Raw genomic sequence first — 12444 nt, 5'->3', positions numbered from 1 at the left:
GAAAAATTACGGTTTCTTTGAAGAAACTTAAACCTTTCTCCCTCGAGACCTAAAAGCTCCTTTGCACACTGCAGTTGACACAGCTGGGGAGGGTCGCTTTGAGATCTGTATCTCAAGATAGATCTCTATGGCTAAAGAAACTCGCCCTTTGTGATTAAAAGCAGAGAGGAACATAAAAGTGATTTCAGAATTAGCTTGGTTTTCCTCTGTGGTCAATAAAAACAAGTCTAGTGAATAAAGAACTAAAAAAGAAATGTTGCATCACCAGGTTTGCTCATCTGGGAAAATAAAATAGGGTTGTATCGAGATCTTCCAAGATAAGTAGGAAAGAAATAAAGTAGCCTTGTTGACAGGTAGGTAGCTGAGCACTGTAATGGGTGACCCAATGAAATGACAGTCTTTGTGCCCTGGAGACATTTAGGAATAGGCAGAGTAGTCCGTGAGCCCAAAGATGCCAGGTACCGTGAGCTCCCATAATTCTTGGACTTAAAGTTGCTGATAAATACCTGACAAGCCAATAAAATGGAACTTAATTGATTGATGTGCAGGTTGTATTCTCCTCCTCCACTCCTGGTAGTTTGAGACATTCATTTTCGAGCCCTGAAGTTGGCCAAATTATCTATCAGGGAATGTAACAATAGATTTATTTTTGTAAAGCTGTAAAACCCTGAGTTAGGATCTATTTTCATGAGACCTTCTCTTGGGTCTTAGTTATCTGTTATATGTTTTTCCTCTCCCAGCTGAGATTAACAGTATTTCTTTTGATGTGAAACAGCTTTTTGGAGCTTCGGATTATACTTCATACAGTATCATCTTAACTCTTCCGTTATGCCTCTCAAGCCGCCGAGCCACTGGGTCCTTACAGTCTATCAGTAATTACGTAGGTAGGAGTCTTTCAAGACTAGATTTTGCTCTGCGTTCTGACTCATGGAGCAAAATGCAGTTAAAATAAAGCAGAAACTAAGTAATATATTCTCTATTTTGCAAACTAAAGAAATAGTATTTGTAACTAATTGTAATTTGGCATTAGCAGCACCAGTGTACTATCATACAGGTTATTAATGAAATTATCATACCAGCTGTGCTGTAATTGCCTGATCTTTAGAGGATAGAGAAGATTGTTTTCTTAGACTCTAGACTCTTTGCACCTTTGCATAATGAATTGTTCAAAGCAAAAACTGAGTATGAGATCATTAGTTTATTAACAAAAGAGCATGTATCCATAGGAAACCTCATTTCTCCTCCAACAATTTGGTACTTTGTCCGTAGTTTCTCCTGTGTGTATCATTCAGCAATTACTATATTTTTCCCTGCCTTACACTACGAACTTTTTTTAGCTACTCCAGGTTATATGAAATGTATAGTTTTTCTGAAATGCTGTCTAGAGGAAGTGGTTATGTGTGCATTATACAGTTCTAGATCTCAACAACATAGTATCTGCTGAGGTTTACACTTCTGCTGTCTCAGTGGCCTCCTTAGGGATATCTCTATTTCCAAGGAGTCTCTGCCCCTTGTCCAGTGTCCCCCCTACTGTTTCTGCCTTGTCCCGTCCCTCACGTCTGTATAATGGGTCTTGTCAGAAACTCTGCAACAGAAATGGATGAAAATAACTAAATGCCACCTTCCTCTGACTGGGCTCAGGCTACATTATAGCAGGCAGAGCTTGATGACTTAGGAAAAGAATTTCCGTTTGTTTCTAAGAACAAATTACCTAGTAAATTGCAACCCACCTAACTTCTGGTGCCGTTCAGCTGAGGCAGCCCGTGCCCGCCAGGTTTTCTGGTTTATCTCTCATAGTTACTTGTGTGTATTCGAATGAAGGCTTTAAATTATAAATCTAAATTTAATTGTAACTTAAGAGATAGGTTTTGACACATTCTTTTAAGTATATTGTTAATGTATGAAGCACTTTTACAAAAGTATCAGAAGTCAAAGTGCTCTACAGAATAGTAATTTTCAGACAAAGTTAATTGAGAAAAAGTTAATTGAGTTCAACTTAGAGTGTTTAAATTATGTCCCAGCTTGACCCTTGACTTCACTTCTCCTTCTCTATCTCTTAGTCTTCTCACATTGTTCCTTAGCCTGTTATCAAACATGCTGTCGGTCCTCATTTTTCTTCCAGTCCATGCTTAGATTTTAAGGTTGGAATTCCCAGTGATTAAGGATTTGAGATTTTTTAAAAATTACAATGGTAATAAAAGAAGTAGGTTTACAAAATTAAAGGTTGAGGGCAGAATCCCCTGTTTGAGATTGAGCCAAACTGAGGATACTTTCAGTGTTAGAGGACTGAGAGCTGATGTCAGCCCCACCAGCCCTTCGTGTCAGGACGTTACAGCTTCCAGTTAAAGCAGAACTCTGTATTTTGCCCTCTTCACTGTTTGAGCATCTTCATCGCCACTAAGTATTTTCAGGAACGTGGTGACAGCACATTTGCAGATCTAAAAGGTTTACTACCTGATGTAACCCCAAGTTCCCTAACAAGGCCTTCATGTCCAGCCCAGTGAGGTAGTGCCTGCCCCTCAGTGAATCCGAACTTTATTACTCAGACTTATTCAAGTCAGCAGATCCACATGCCCAGTAGCTGGGAGCACTTTGCTATAAATTATCACAAAGGAATTTATTGTTTCATTGGTTATTTATTATTTATTTGTCTATTACAAAAGTGACAGCCTAGTTTTGGAATAAAAGTTCTGCTCTTTTTATAGCTTAGAAACATGAAACCATAGAACCTGGGCATAAGCCACCACCATTCGAGTCACGCGTAACCTTTGTTCCCTACAACAGTTCTAAAGAACAAGGTTCACTTAATTCATATCACCTGCTCACCTTGAGAAATGATCACACCAGGCTAATACCGAAGTGGCTCCTGTATCACTATACCTCCTTACCCCCAAGATGTCCATGTTTTAGCAAACCATGAATAATGTTAATGTGTTAGAAAGGTTATTCTTAATGTCTCTATGGTAGCCCTCTTATCTTCTCAGGTTGGGGTTTTCAATGTTCTCCCCAGCTGTGAAGTTATGTGCAAAGGCGATGGATATCATCACAATACAGGCCATCCTGCCCAAAAGTAGAGCCACTCCTAAGCTAGTTTCCATGCCGGCAACAAGTGATTTTTGTCATAAGGAAGTAGAAGCTGATTCAAACACTCTTTCAAGAAATTCGGTAGGGAGATGAGGGAAAGTAATAGAATCAGAACTTGACCTAGTAGTTTAGTGAAAGACTATTGCAATTTTTTTTAAGGTAACCTCTACCCGCAACGTGGGGCTGGAACTCACAGCCCCAAGATCGGGAGTTGCATGTTCTGTCGACGGAACCAGCCAGGCGCCCTCCATTGCATGTTTTGCTTTCTGAACCATTCCTTCTAAAACTCTTTTTCACTTTTCACTTCCTGCCTACCTTCTTTTCCCTCCATGTATGTTGCTGAGTTAATATAATTAACTAAGGAAAAAATGGTAGCAAATTTCCTGTATTTGCTATTTATCACAAATTTTGACTTTATTTTCCTCTAGACAAAATATCACACGTATGTACCACAGGGGTGAGCAGAAGTCAGATTGTTCATTTCTTGAGTCTGAAATTGCTGGTTCTCAGTGACTGCAATTATATCTTGTCTATTACTCCTTCAAGTTTGTCACTTTCTTTTTTATCTGAAGTTTTGTTTTATAGCTATAGTTTGGGGGATGGCTGGGAGCAAGGAAGTTTAAAAATAAAAGTTTACAGAAGCTCCTCTATGTACTAAATCACTCTGGATGTTCTTTTCTCATGTTAAAATTGACAACCTCTATCTTTAGCTTTGTCCTTAAATTGTACTTTTCAGATTTCACTGAGTATGGTTGGGTCTGAAAATACGTATCCTTTGCTTCTTTCCTAACCCATTTCATCCATCCTTATGGTCCTAAGAGGTCTCAGAATTGTTTTTCTGCATTCTTCCACTTCTCTTTTTTGTGATTTCCTGTGTATCATTCAGGTGCACCAGCCCTGAATTTCCTGGGTTGTATAAAATACATAGGAGGCAGTGATTGTTAATGGATTATAGAGAATACCTGTAATATTAATGTAGTATGTACATATACAATATATTTTTTGTGTTAAATTTATTTTCTTTCCCTTGTTGCTCACTTCCCCCCTTGCCCCCTAAGAAATCAACAAGGCATATTCTGTTTCTATTTCAAACCACCACCAGCTAATCCAGAAGTATTTGCTTTTCGTTATTTAAAAGGATGGCTTGGTGTAGTCATCAAAAAACACTTGCACAACTTTCTATTATCGGTAATAATAGCGACAGATGTCATTTCTGGAGCTCTTCCTTTGTGCCAGTCAGTGGTTTAAGAAGTTTGTTTGTTCATGGAGCAGATACTGTGCAGAACCAACCATCTGCTAAACACCATTCCGGCATGTGAAAACAGAGAACCCTGCTGCCATGTGGTTACATTATGGCAGGGGTACCAGCCTAAGCAAAGCATATAATGTGTTAGAAGGTGAGAAGTGCTATGGGAAAAATAATGGGTTTGATAGGACAACTAGGCAAAAGATCAACAAGGAAAGAGAAGACTTGACCACTCTGCATAAACTGGACCTAACAGACATACATGTATACCTCATTTTATTGCACTTAACAGATGCAGTGTTGTTTTGCAAATTGAAGGTCTTTGTCAATACTGTCTCAAGCAAGTCTGTTGGCATTTCAGCATTTACTCACTTGGTGTCTCTGTGTCATACTTTGGTGATCTGTGATCAGTGATTACAACTCATAATGGTTAGCATTTTTTTAAAGATTTTATTTTAATTATTTGCAGAGAGAGAATCTCAAGCAGATTCCATGCTGAGTGTGGAATCCAATGCAAGGCTCAATCCTGAGATCATGACCTAAGCTGAAATTTAAAAGTCAGGTGCTTAACCAACCTGAGCCACCCAGGTGTCCCATGGTTAGCCTTTGTAGCAATAAAATCTCTTCTCATTAAATTATGTACATTTTCTGTAGACCTACTGCTATTGAACACTTTAATAGACTATAGTATAATGTAAACATAACTTTTATATGCCCTGGGAAACCAAAACACTCATTTGATTCACTTTATTGCAGTGTTTGCTTTATTGCGATGGTCTGGAACCAAACCTGCAATATCTCCAAGCTTTGCCTATATATAAAACACTCCGCCTGTCAATAGTAGAATATACATTCTTCTGTAGTGCACATTGGAACAGTCTCTTGAATGCACTATCCACTAGGCCATGAAACAAACCAACACATTTAAAAGGACTGAAGTAATTCAAATTATGCTTTCTGATCACAGTGGAATGAAATTAAAAATCAACAACAGAAAAATGTTTGGGAAACAAATATGTGGATATTAAGCTATACATTCTAAATAGCCAATAAGTCAGTGCCTACTTTGGCAGCACATATACTCAATAATCAGTAAGTCAAAGAAGAAATTAATAAGGAAATCAAAAAATACTTTGAGATGAATAAAACTGAAAATACAACATGCCAAAGTTTATGGGATACAACTAAGACAGAGTTTATAGCTATAAATGTATATGTCAAGAAAGATAAAAGATCTCAAATCAGTAATCTTGACCTGCCTTGAAACACTGTTTAAAAAAAAAAAGCAAATGGAACCTAAAGGAAGTAGAAGAAAGGAAATGATAAAGATTAGAGAGGAAGTTAATAAAATTAAAGAATAGAAAATCAAAAAGAGTCAATGAAACCAAAAGCTGGTTCTTTGAAAAGAACAACAAATTGGAGAAATGTTTAGATAGACTGACCAATTAAAAAAGAGAGAAGACTAAAGTTATTACAATAAAAAATCTAATAGGGGACATTACTGCTGACCTTACAGAAATGGAACAGATTATATAGGAATAATATCAACAGTTACATATCAATAAATTAGATAACCTACATGAAATGGAGAATTCCTAGAAAGCACAAACTACGAAAACTGATAAGAAGAAATAGTCTGAATTAGAACAATAACTACTAAAGAGATCGAATTTAGTAATCGCAAAAGTACCAAAGGAAAAAAAAAAAAACAACCCAGGCTTCACTGCTAAATTCTACCAAACATTTAAAAAAGATTAATATCAATTTTTCACAAACTCACTCAAAAATTAGAAGAGGGAATATTTCCTAATTCATTCTGTGAGGCCAATTATGACCCGAATGTCAAAATAAGACAAAGATGTCACAAGAAAAACTACAGATCATAGCTCTTTTACAAATAGGGACATAAAATTCCGTAACAAAATAGTAGCAAACTAAATCCAGCAACATATAGTAAGAATTATATACCATTACCAGGCAGGATTTTACTCCCAGAATTCAAGGTTGGTTTAATATCCAAAAATCAATGTAATATACTATATCAATAAAACAACAACAGAAAACACATGTGATCATCTTAATAGATTTAGAAAAAAAAGCATTTGACAAAATCCAACATATTTCATGAGACTACTCAACAAACTCAGAGTAGAAGGAAACTTCCTCAACTTGATAAAGAGCATCTACAAAAATCTCACAACATCCGAGTTAATAGTGACAGACAATGCTTCCTCCTAAGGTAGGGAACAAGATAAGGATGTCCACTCTCAGCACTTCTGTTCAGCATTGTACTTGAGGTTCTAGCCAGGACAGTTAGTCAAGAAAAAGAAACAAAAGACACGTATATTGTGGAAAGGAAGAAGTAAAACTACGTCTATTCACAGATGACATGATATTTTATATAGAAAACCTATGGTGTCCCCAGAAAACTACTATAGCTAATAGATGAATGAGTTCAACTGGGTTGAAGCATACAAAAATCAGCTGTAGTGCAGAGAAAGGGGAACCCTCTTGCACTGTTGGCGGGAATGCAAACTGGTGTAATCACTCTGGAGAACAGTATGGTGGTTCCTCAAAAAGCTAAAAATAGAACTACCCTATGATCCAGCAATTGCACTACTAGCTATTTACCCAAAGGATAAAAAAGTGCATATTCAAAGGAATACATGCACCCCAATGTTTATAGCAGCATTATCAACAATAGCCAAACCTGGAAAGAGCCCAGGTTCCCATCAACTGATGAATGGATAAAGATGTGGGGTGTGTGTGTGTGTGTGTGTGATGCTACTCAGCCATCAAAAAGAATGAAATATAGCTATTTGCAACAACGAGGATGGAGCTGGAGTGTATTATACTATGTGAAATAAGTCAGAGAAAGACAAATACCATGATTCCACTCATATGTGGAATTTAAGAAAGAAAACATATGAACATTCAGGACTGGGGACAAAAGAGAGAAGGAAACAAATCATGAGAGACTTTTAACTATGGAGAACAAACAGGTTGGATGGAGGGATGCGGGGATGAGATAGATGAATGATGGGTATTAAGGAGGGCACTTGCTGTGATGAGCACTGGCTGTTATATGTAAACGATGAACCACTGAACTCTACTACTGAAACCAATATTGAACAGTATGTCGACTAACTAGAATTTAAATTTAAAAAAAAAATCCATTGTATTTCTGTACAGTTTCAGTGAATGATCTGAAAGTGAATTAGGAGAACAATTCCATTTATAATAACATCAAAAAGAATAAAATACATAGGAATAAATTTAACAAAAGATGTGCAGCACTTTGAAAACTACAAAGTATTGTTGAAAGAAAGACAATCAAAATAAATGGAAAAAACATTCCATGTTCATAGATTGGAAGACTTAATATTGTTAAGGTGGAAATACTCCTTCAAATTGATCTACAGATTCAACCCAATACCTATTAGAATTCCAGCTTCTTTTATAGATTCTAAAATTAATGTGGAATTGTGAGATTCAGAATAGTCAAAATAATTTTTTCAGTTTTAAAACTAGCTACAAAAACCAATAGGCAAGACAGCATGGTACTGACACAGTTATATAGGTTAATGGAATAGAAATGAAGGCCCAGAAACAGACCTATACATCACTGGCCAATGGTTTTTCAATGAGGAAGGTAAGACTATTCAATGGGGAAAAAATTAGTCTTTTCAAAACAGTGCTGGGACAACTGGATAACCACAAAAGAATGAATTTGGACTCTTACTTACCTCACACAATACACAAAAATTAACTCGAAATGGATCAAAGACCTCCATGTAAAAGCTAAAGGTATAAAACTTTTCAAAGAAAGCATAGCGGTCAAATCTTAGTGACCTCAGATTTGGCAATGGATCCTTTGATGTGACACCAAAATACAAAGTAAATAAATTGGACCATTAGAAAGTTTAAAACTTTTGTGCTTCATAGAACACTAATAAAGTGAAAAGACAGTCCACAGAATGGGAGAAAATATTTGCAAACTACATATCTGATAAAGGACTTTTATCTAGAATGTATAAACAACTCTTACAACTCAGTAAGAAGAAAGACAACTCAGTTTAAAAATGGACAAATTATCAGAATCAACGTTTATCCAGAGAAGGTATACAGATGGCCAGTGGGCCCGTGAAAAGATGCTTTATCATTTGGCACCAGGAAAACTCAAATCAAAACTACAATGAGAGAAAAACATCCTAATGATGGTCATAATCAAAGACAGAAAATAGTAAGTGTTGACAAGATGTTAAATAGTCTGGTGGTTCCTCCAAAGGTTTATAAACATAGAGTTACCATATGACCTAGCAAATTCTACTGCTAGGTCGATGTCCAAAAAAAAATGAGCATGCATGTCCACACAAAAAGCTTATATATGAGTAATCATAACAGGATTATTCATAATAGCCAGAAGGTGGAAACAACCCAGATACCTATCAGCCAATGAGTGAATAAACAAAATGTGGTGTATCCATACAGCAGAACACTACTCAGCCTTCAAAAAGGAGTGAAATGCTGATACATGCTACAACATGGATGAGCCGTGCAAACATTCTAGCAAGTCAAAGAATCCACATACAAAAGACTGTATTACATGATTCATTTGTATGAGATTTTCAGAATGGGCAGATCTGTAGAGACAGAAAGTAGATTAGTTAGTGATTGCTTAGGGATAGAGGGAATGCAGAAATAGGGAAGGGTGATAGCTAAAGGATATGGGATTTATTTTTGAGGCAATAGAAATGTTCTAAAATTGGTGACAGTTGCAGATACCTGTGAACCTAAAAGCCAGTGAGTTGTCTCCTTTAGGCAGGAGCGTGAATGGTTTGCCTTTGGCAAGAGGGCAGTGCATGTGGGTACAGGTGCTGGCAGGTGGCCAGTGGCAGCAGGGGCAGCTTATAGAGTCTCTAACTCTTAAATCCTCACGTCCACTCTTTGAGTTACGCTCTGTCATTATCCCCATTTACAGATGAGCAAACAAGTGACATAAGATGATTTGAGTCAGTTTCACAAAGGAATGTATCAGCAAAGTATAGAAAGAAACCTGCTTTGGGGAGGTTAGTGCTGCTGTTGGCATCTCTGATTGGGTGATTGACAAATCTTAGTTCTGTTTTCTTTACCTGGGAAAATGAAGATACAGTCTGAGACTTTGCTTCCCTCTCACCCGATTTTTTGGGCAGATATTTTTCTATTTTTAAAGCACCTTTTCTTCCCAGAATAACCTCAGAAAAAGCTAGAAAGCTATCCTATGCTATCAGGCCAATTATTGTCCTGAAAGTGCTGTTCTTATTATGTAAACCAGTTTCTTAGAAGAAATGCCCCTACCATCCTTTCCTTCACGATACTGAGGAATCTAAAGAAAGTAAAATCACTTCTTTGTTGAAGACTTGAGTTGCTCTGCAGTTATGGGTTGTGGTCTGTCTCTAGTCACTAAATCTGCAGTTTCTGTGTAGGGAGTCCCAGCCCTAATGGGGGCTTCTGTCCAATACATTCCTGAGGGAAATTTCACTGGGTTCTAAATAAGCCTAAGGAAGGGCACTGGGCACTAGTTTAGAAGAGTGAAGATACGCAAGATGGCATTTCTTGTGACTCCTTTGCTTGTACCACAGGTGGGAGGAGGGTATAATTGTTTAGGAACACACAGTATTGTTTGATGAAACATTGTCAATTTAAAATATATTTATATTAATATTGTCTGTAGGTCCTTTCCAGTCTCAGAAAAAGAACTTATTCCACAAAATTGTCAGCAAATATAAGCACAAAAAGGAGAAGCCTAATGTTCCGGAAAAAGGTATTGGTGCCTTCCATCCTCCATCAAGGTTTCTTGGCCACCTCCATTGTGAATTCATCTTTGAGTAACGCTTCTGTGCACCGCCTTTGCCTTTTCCTCCCCTCGGCTTGCTTCCGTGTCATCGGCTCCTAATGCAGGCGTATTCATTATTTCTAGACTCCACGGCTAATTGCAAAGAGAGATCTCCTTCACTTGGATTCCTACTCAAATCCCATGATGTCTCTATTTTCAGAGTTCCATATGAATCCTAAAATTGCTTTGTTTTCATCCATATTTGGTGCATTTTGTAGCTTAGTCTTCTTGAGCTCTTATCCACTTATTTCCTTTGACTATTCTCGTCTCTCTCATGTGTGGCAGCCTTCAAACCAGGACCACGTTTTCCTACCTCCTGAAACCTTAGGGAGTTTCCTGTTCATATGAAAGTGCCACCGTTTCTGTACTTTCTCTGACCCTTGAGGATTCTCGTCTAGGAGGATTCCACTCCGAAGCCGTAACCTGTCTCTTTTTTTTCCGATCTCTGTTACTTCTTTTGCCAGTCTCTCCCCACTCCCTTCAGTCATATAACTTGTTTCCGGAGGGCACTAGAGATGCATTGCCATCCACCGTCTCTTCACTCTGAGCATCTGTCTTATTGTTAGGATTTTGATGGGCCCTTGAACCTCTTCAGGGCTCATCTGAAGATTTCCTCCTTCTCGTAGTTCAGGACTCCTATTCTTCTTCCACATAGAAGATAAATCTCCCCATCTGGTGCAGTACAGCCACGTGTCCCGGAAGTTAGGCTTTCTTTAGCATCGCCCTGCATGTTCCTGTCGTGACTACTACTCATCCGATGCCCGTTCGCGTCCTACTTGCATGGCCAGATGTGAAGCCTTTTCTGTTTCTGGAATGAGGCTTCAGATGCTCCTGTCTTCCATGTGCAGACATATGTGCCTGTGTGTTCCTGTATGCAGCCTTTTACTTAATTGGGGTTTTATTTTCACCTCTGCTCCAGCTCCTTACTTTTGTTTTGTATGTTAATATTTTTTTTCTCTGCTTCCAGTAGAGAAACCTCACTCTTGAGGTAAAATGTCAGCTTTTATCATTCCCTCTTAACTGAGCTTCAGTGATCATGGTTAAAGTCATAGAAATTACCCAACAGTGTATTTCACAGAAGGCAAATTGGTTTATTTTTAGTCCATTTCCTGTATCGCCTGATTATTTTAGCTGGCAAACGCTGTTTTGAGAATTAAATAGTTAAAATAAAACTCTGCTTCACTTGTGTGATCAGGTTTCATATATAAGTTGTTTTGTGTATTGGCTTTTTTTTATAGTGTTATGTGTCTGTCCTAGGAGTAGAGTTTCACTTTCTTTCTCTGTCATTGTTTTTAGGAAGTGGGGATAAATGGTCAAACAAGCAACTCTTCTTGGATGCCATTCACCCTACAGAAGGTAAACACAGCAGTATTCTCTGTATCATTTCAGGTAGTCTGTGTTGGGAAGGTTTAAAAAGGCATAATTTATATAGGCTCACCCAACAGCACTATACCTGAGGGCTCATAATTTGGTGGTTTTTCATTTTCAAATCAAAACTGACAGATTTTTTGACCCTGCTGAGGGTCAGGCAGTGTGTCATACGGAGCTTAATTTGTCAGAGGGGCACTTAACACCCTTTGAGCCACAAAAACCAGAAATTCAAGTTTTCCATAACTAAAAATACTCAGTGTTGCATTCATGTTGCAGGAGATGCTTATGGGAGTCAGAATAGAGAAAACGTGGGGCTTTCCTGGTTGGCTGGGCAGGGGCATGTCAGCAGTGTTCCTGTCCTGAACGTTGCCCCGGGATGCCTCCCAGTACCTCTAAATATGTTCAGACGGAATGCTCAGAGGCTTATGGATAACCAAGGAAAAGTTCCATGCTGACTAGCATAATGGTACAGGTTCTAGGTGCAGATTTTACTTCAGAATTTCCTACAGCCATATTTGTTTGTGATGTCCACCTAATTTCTGGTAAATATTGAACCTTCCAGTGGGTGCTTATTTCTGTGACAGTTAAGGGGCTGTCCTCTTCTTACCATTGATTCCTTTTTTTCATTGTCACTATTTTTAAGGAGTTGAACTTTATTTTTTTTTTAAGTACTTTAGAGAGAGCATGTGCCTGGACATGCGAGCTGGGTGGGGCAGAGGGAGAGGAAGAGAGAATCTGAAGCAGACTCTGCACTGAGCTTGGAGCCCCACACGGGGCTTGATCCCACAACCCAGAAATCATGACCTGAGCTGAAACCCAGAGTCGGGCGCTTAACCGACTGAGCCACCCAGGCACCCTGAGCCGAACA

General features: G+C 38.2%; 1 protein-coding gene across 24 annotated transcripts in view; it reads left to right on the top strand.

Moving 5' to 3' along the window:
* BBX (BBX high mobility group box domain containing) overlaps positions 1-12444 on the top strand; it is a 266345-nt gene that overhangs the window by 234703 nt on the left and 19198 nt on the right. For 15 of the 24 annotated variants that reach the window (XM_044381783.3, XM_026492720.4, XM_057306760.1 and 12 more), the window contains 2 exons: positions 10044-10133; positions 11502-11561. The exons of 2 other annotated variants lie outside the window; for them this stretch is intronic. In XM_044381783.3, coding sequence (XP_044237718.1) covers positions 10044-10133; positions 11502-11561 — 150 coding nt within the window. The remainder of the gene's footprint in view (positions 1-10043; positions 10134-11501; positions 11562-12444) is intronic. 7 more of the 24 variants (XM_048215165.2, XM_044381815.3, XM_048215169.2 and 4 more) reach the window with 1 other exon arrangement.

Source organism: Ursus arctos, unplaced genomic scaffold (genome assembly GCF_023065955.2).
Source record: "Ursus arctos isolate Adak ecotype North America unplaced genomic scaffold, UrsArc2.0 scaffold_4, whole genome shotgun sequence".
Taxonomy (NCBI): Eukaryota; Metazoa; Chordata; class Mammalia; order Carnivora; family Ursidae; genus Ursus; species Ursus arctos.
The sequence above is the reverse complement of the archived record's forward strand: the minus strand, read 5'-3'. Positions and strand labels throughout refer to the sequence as shown.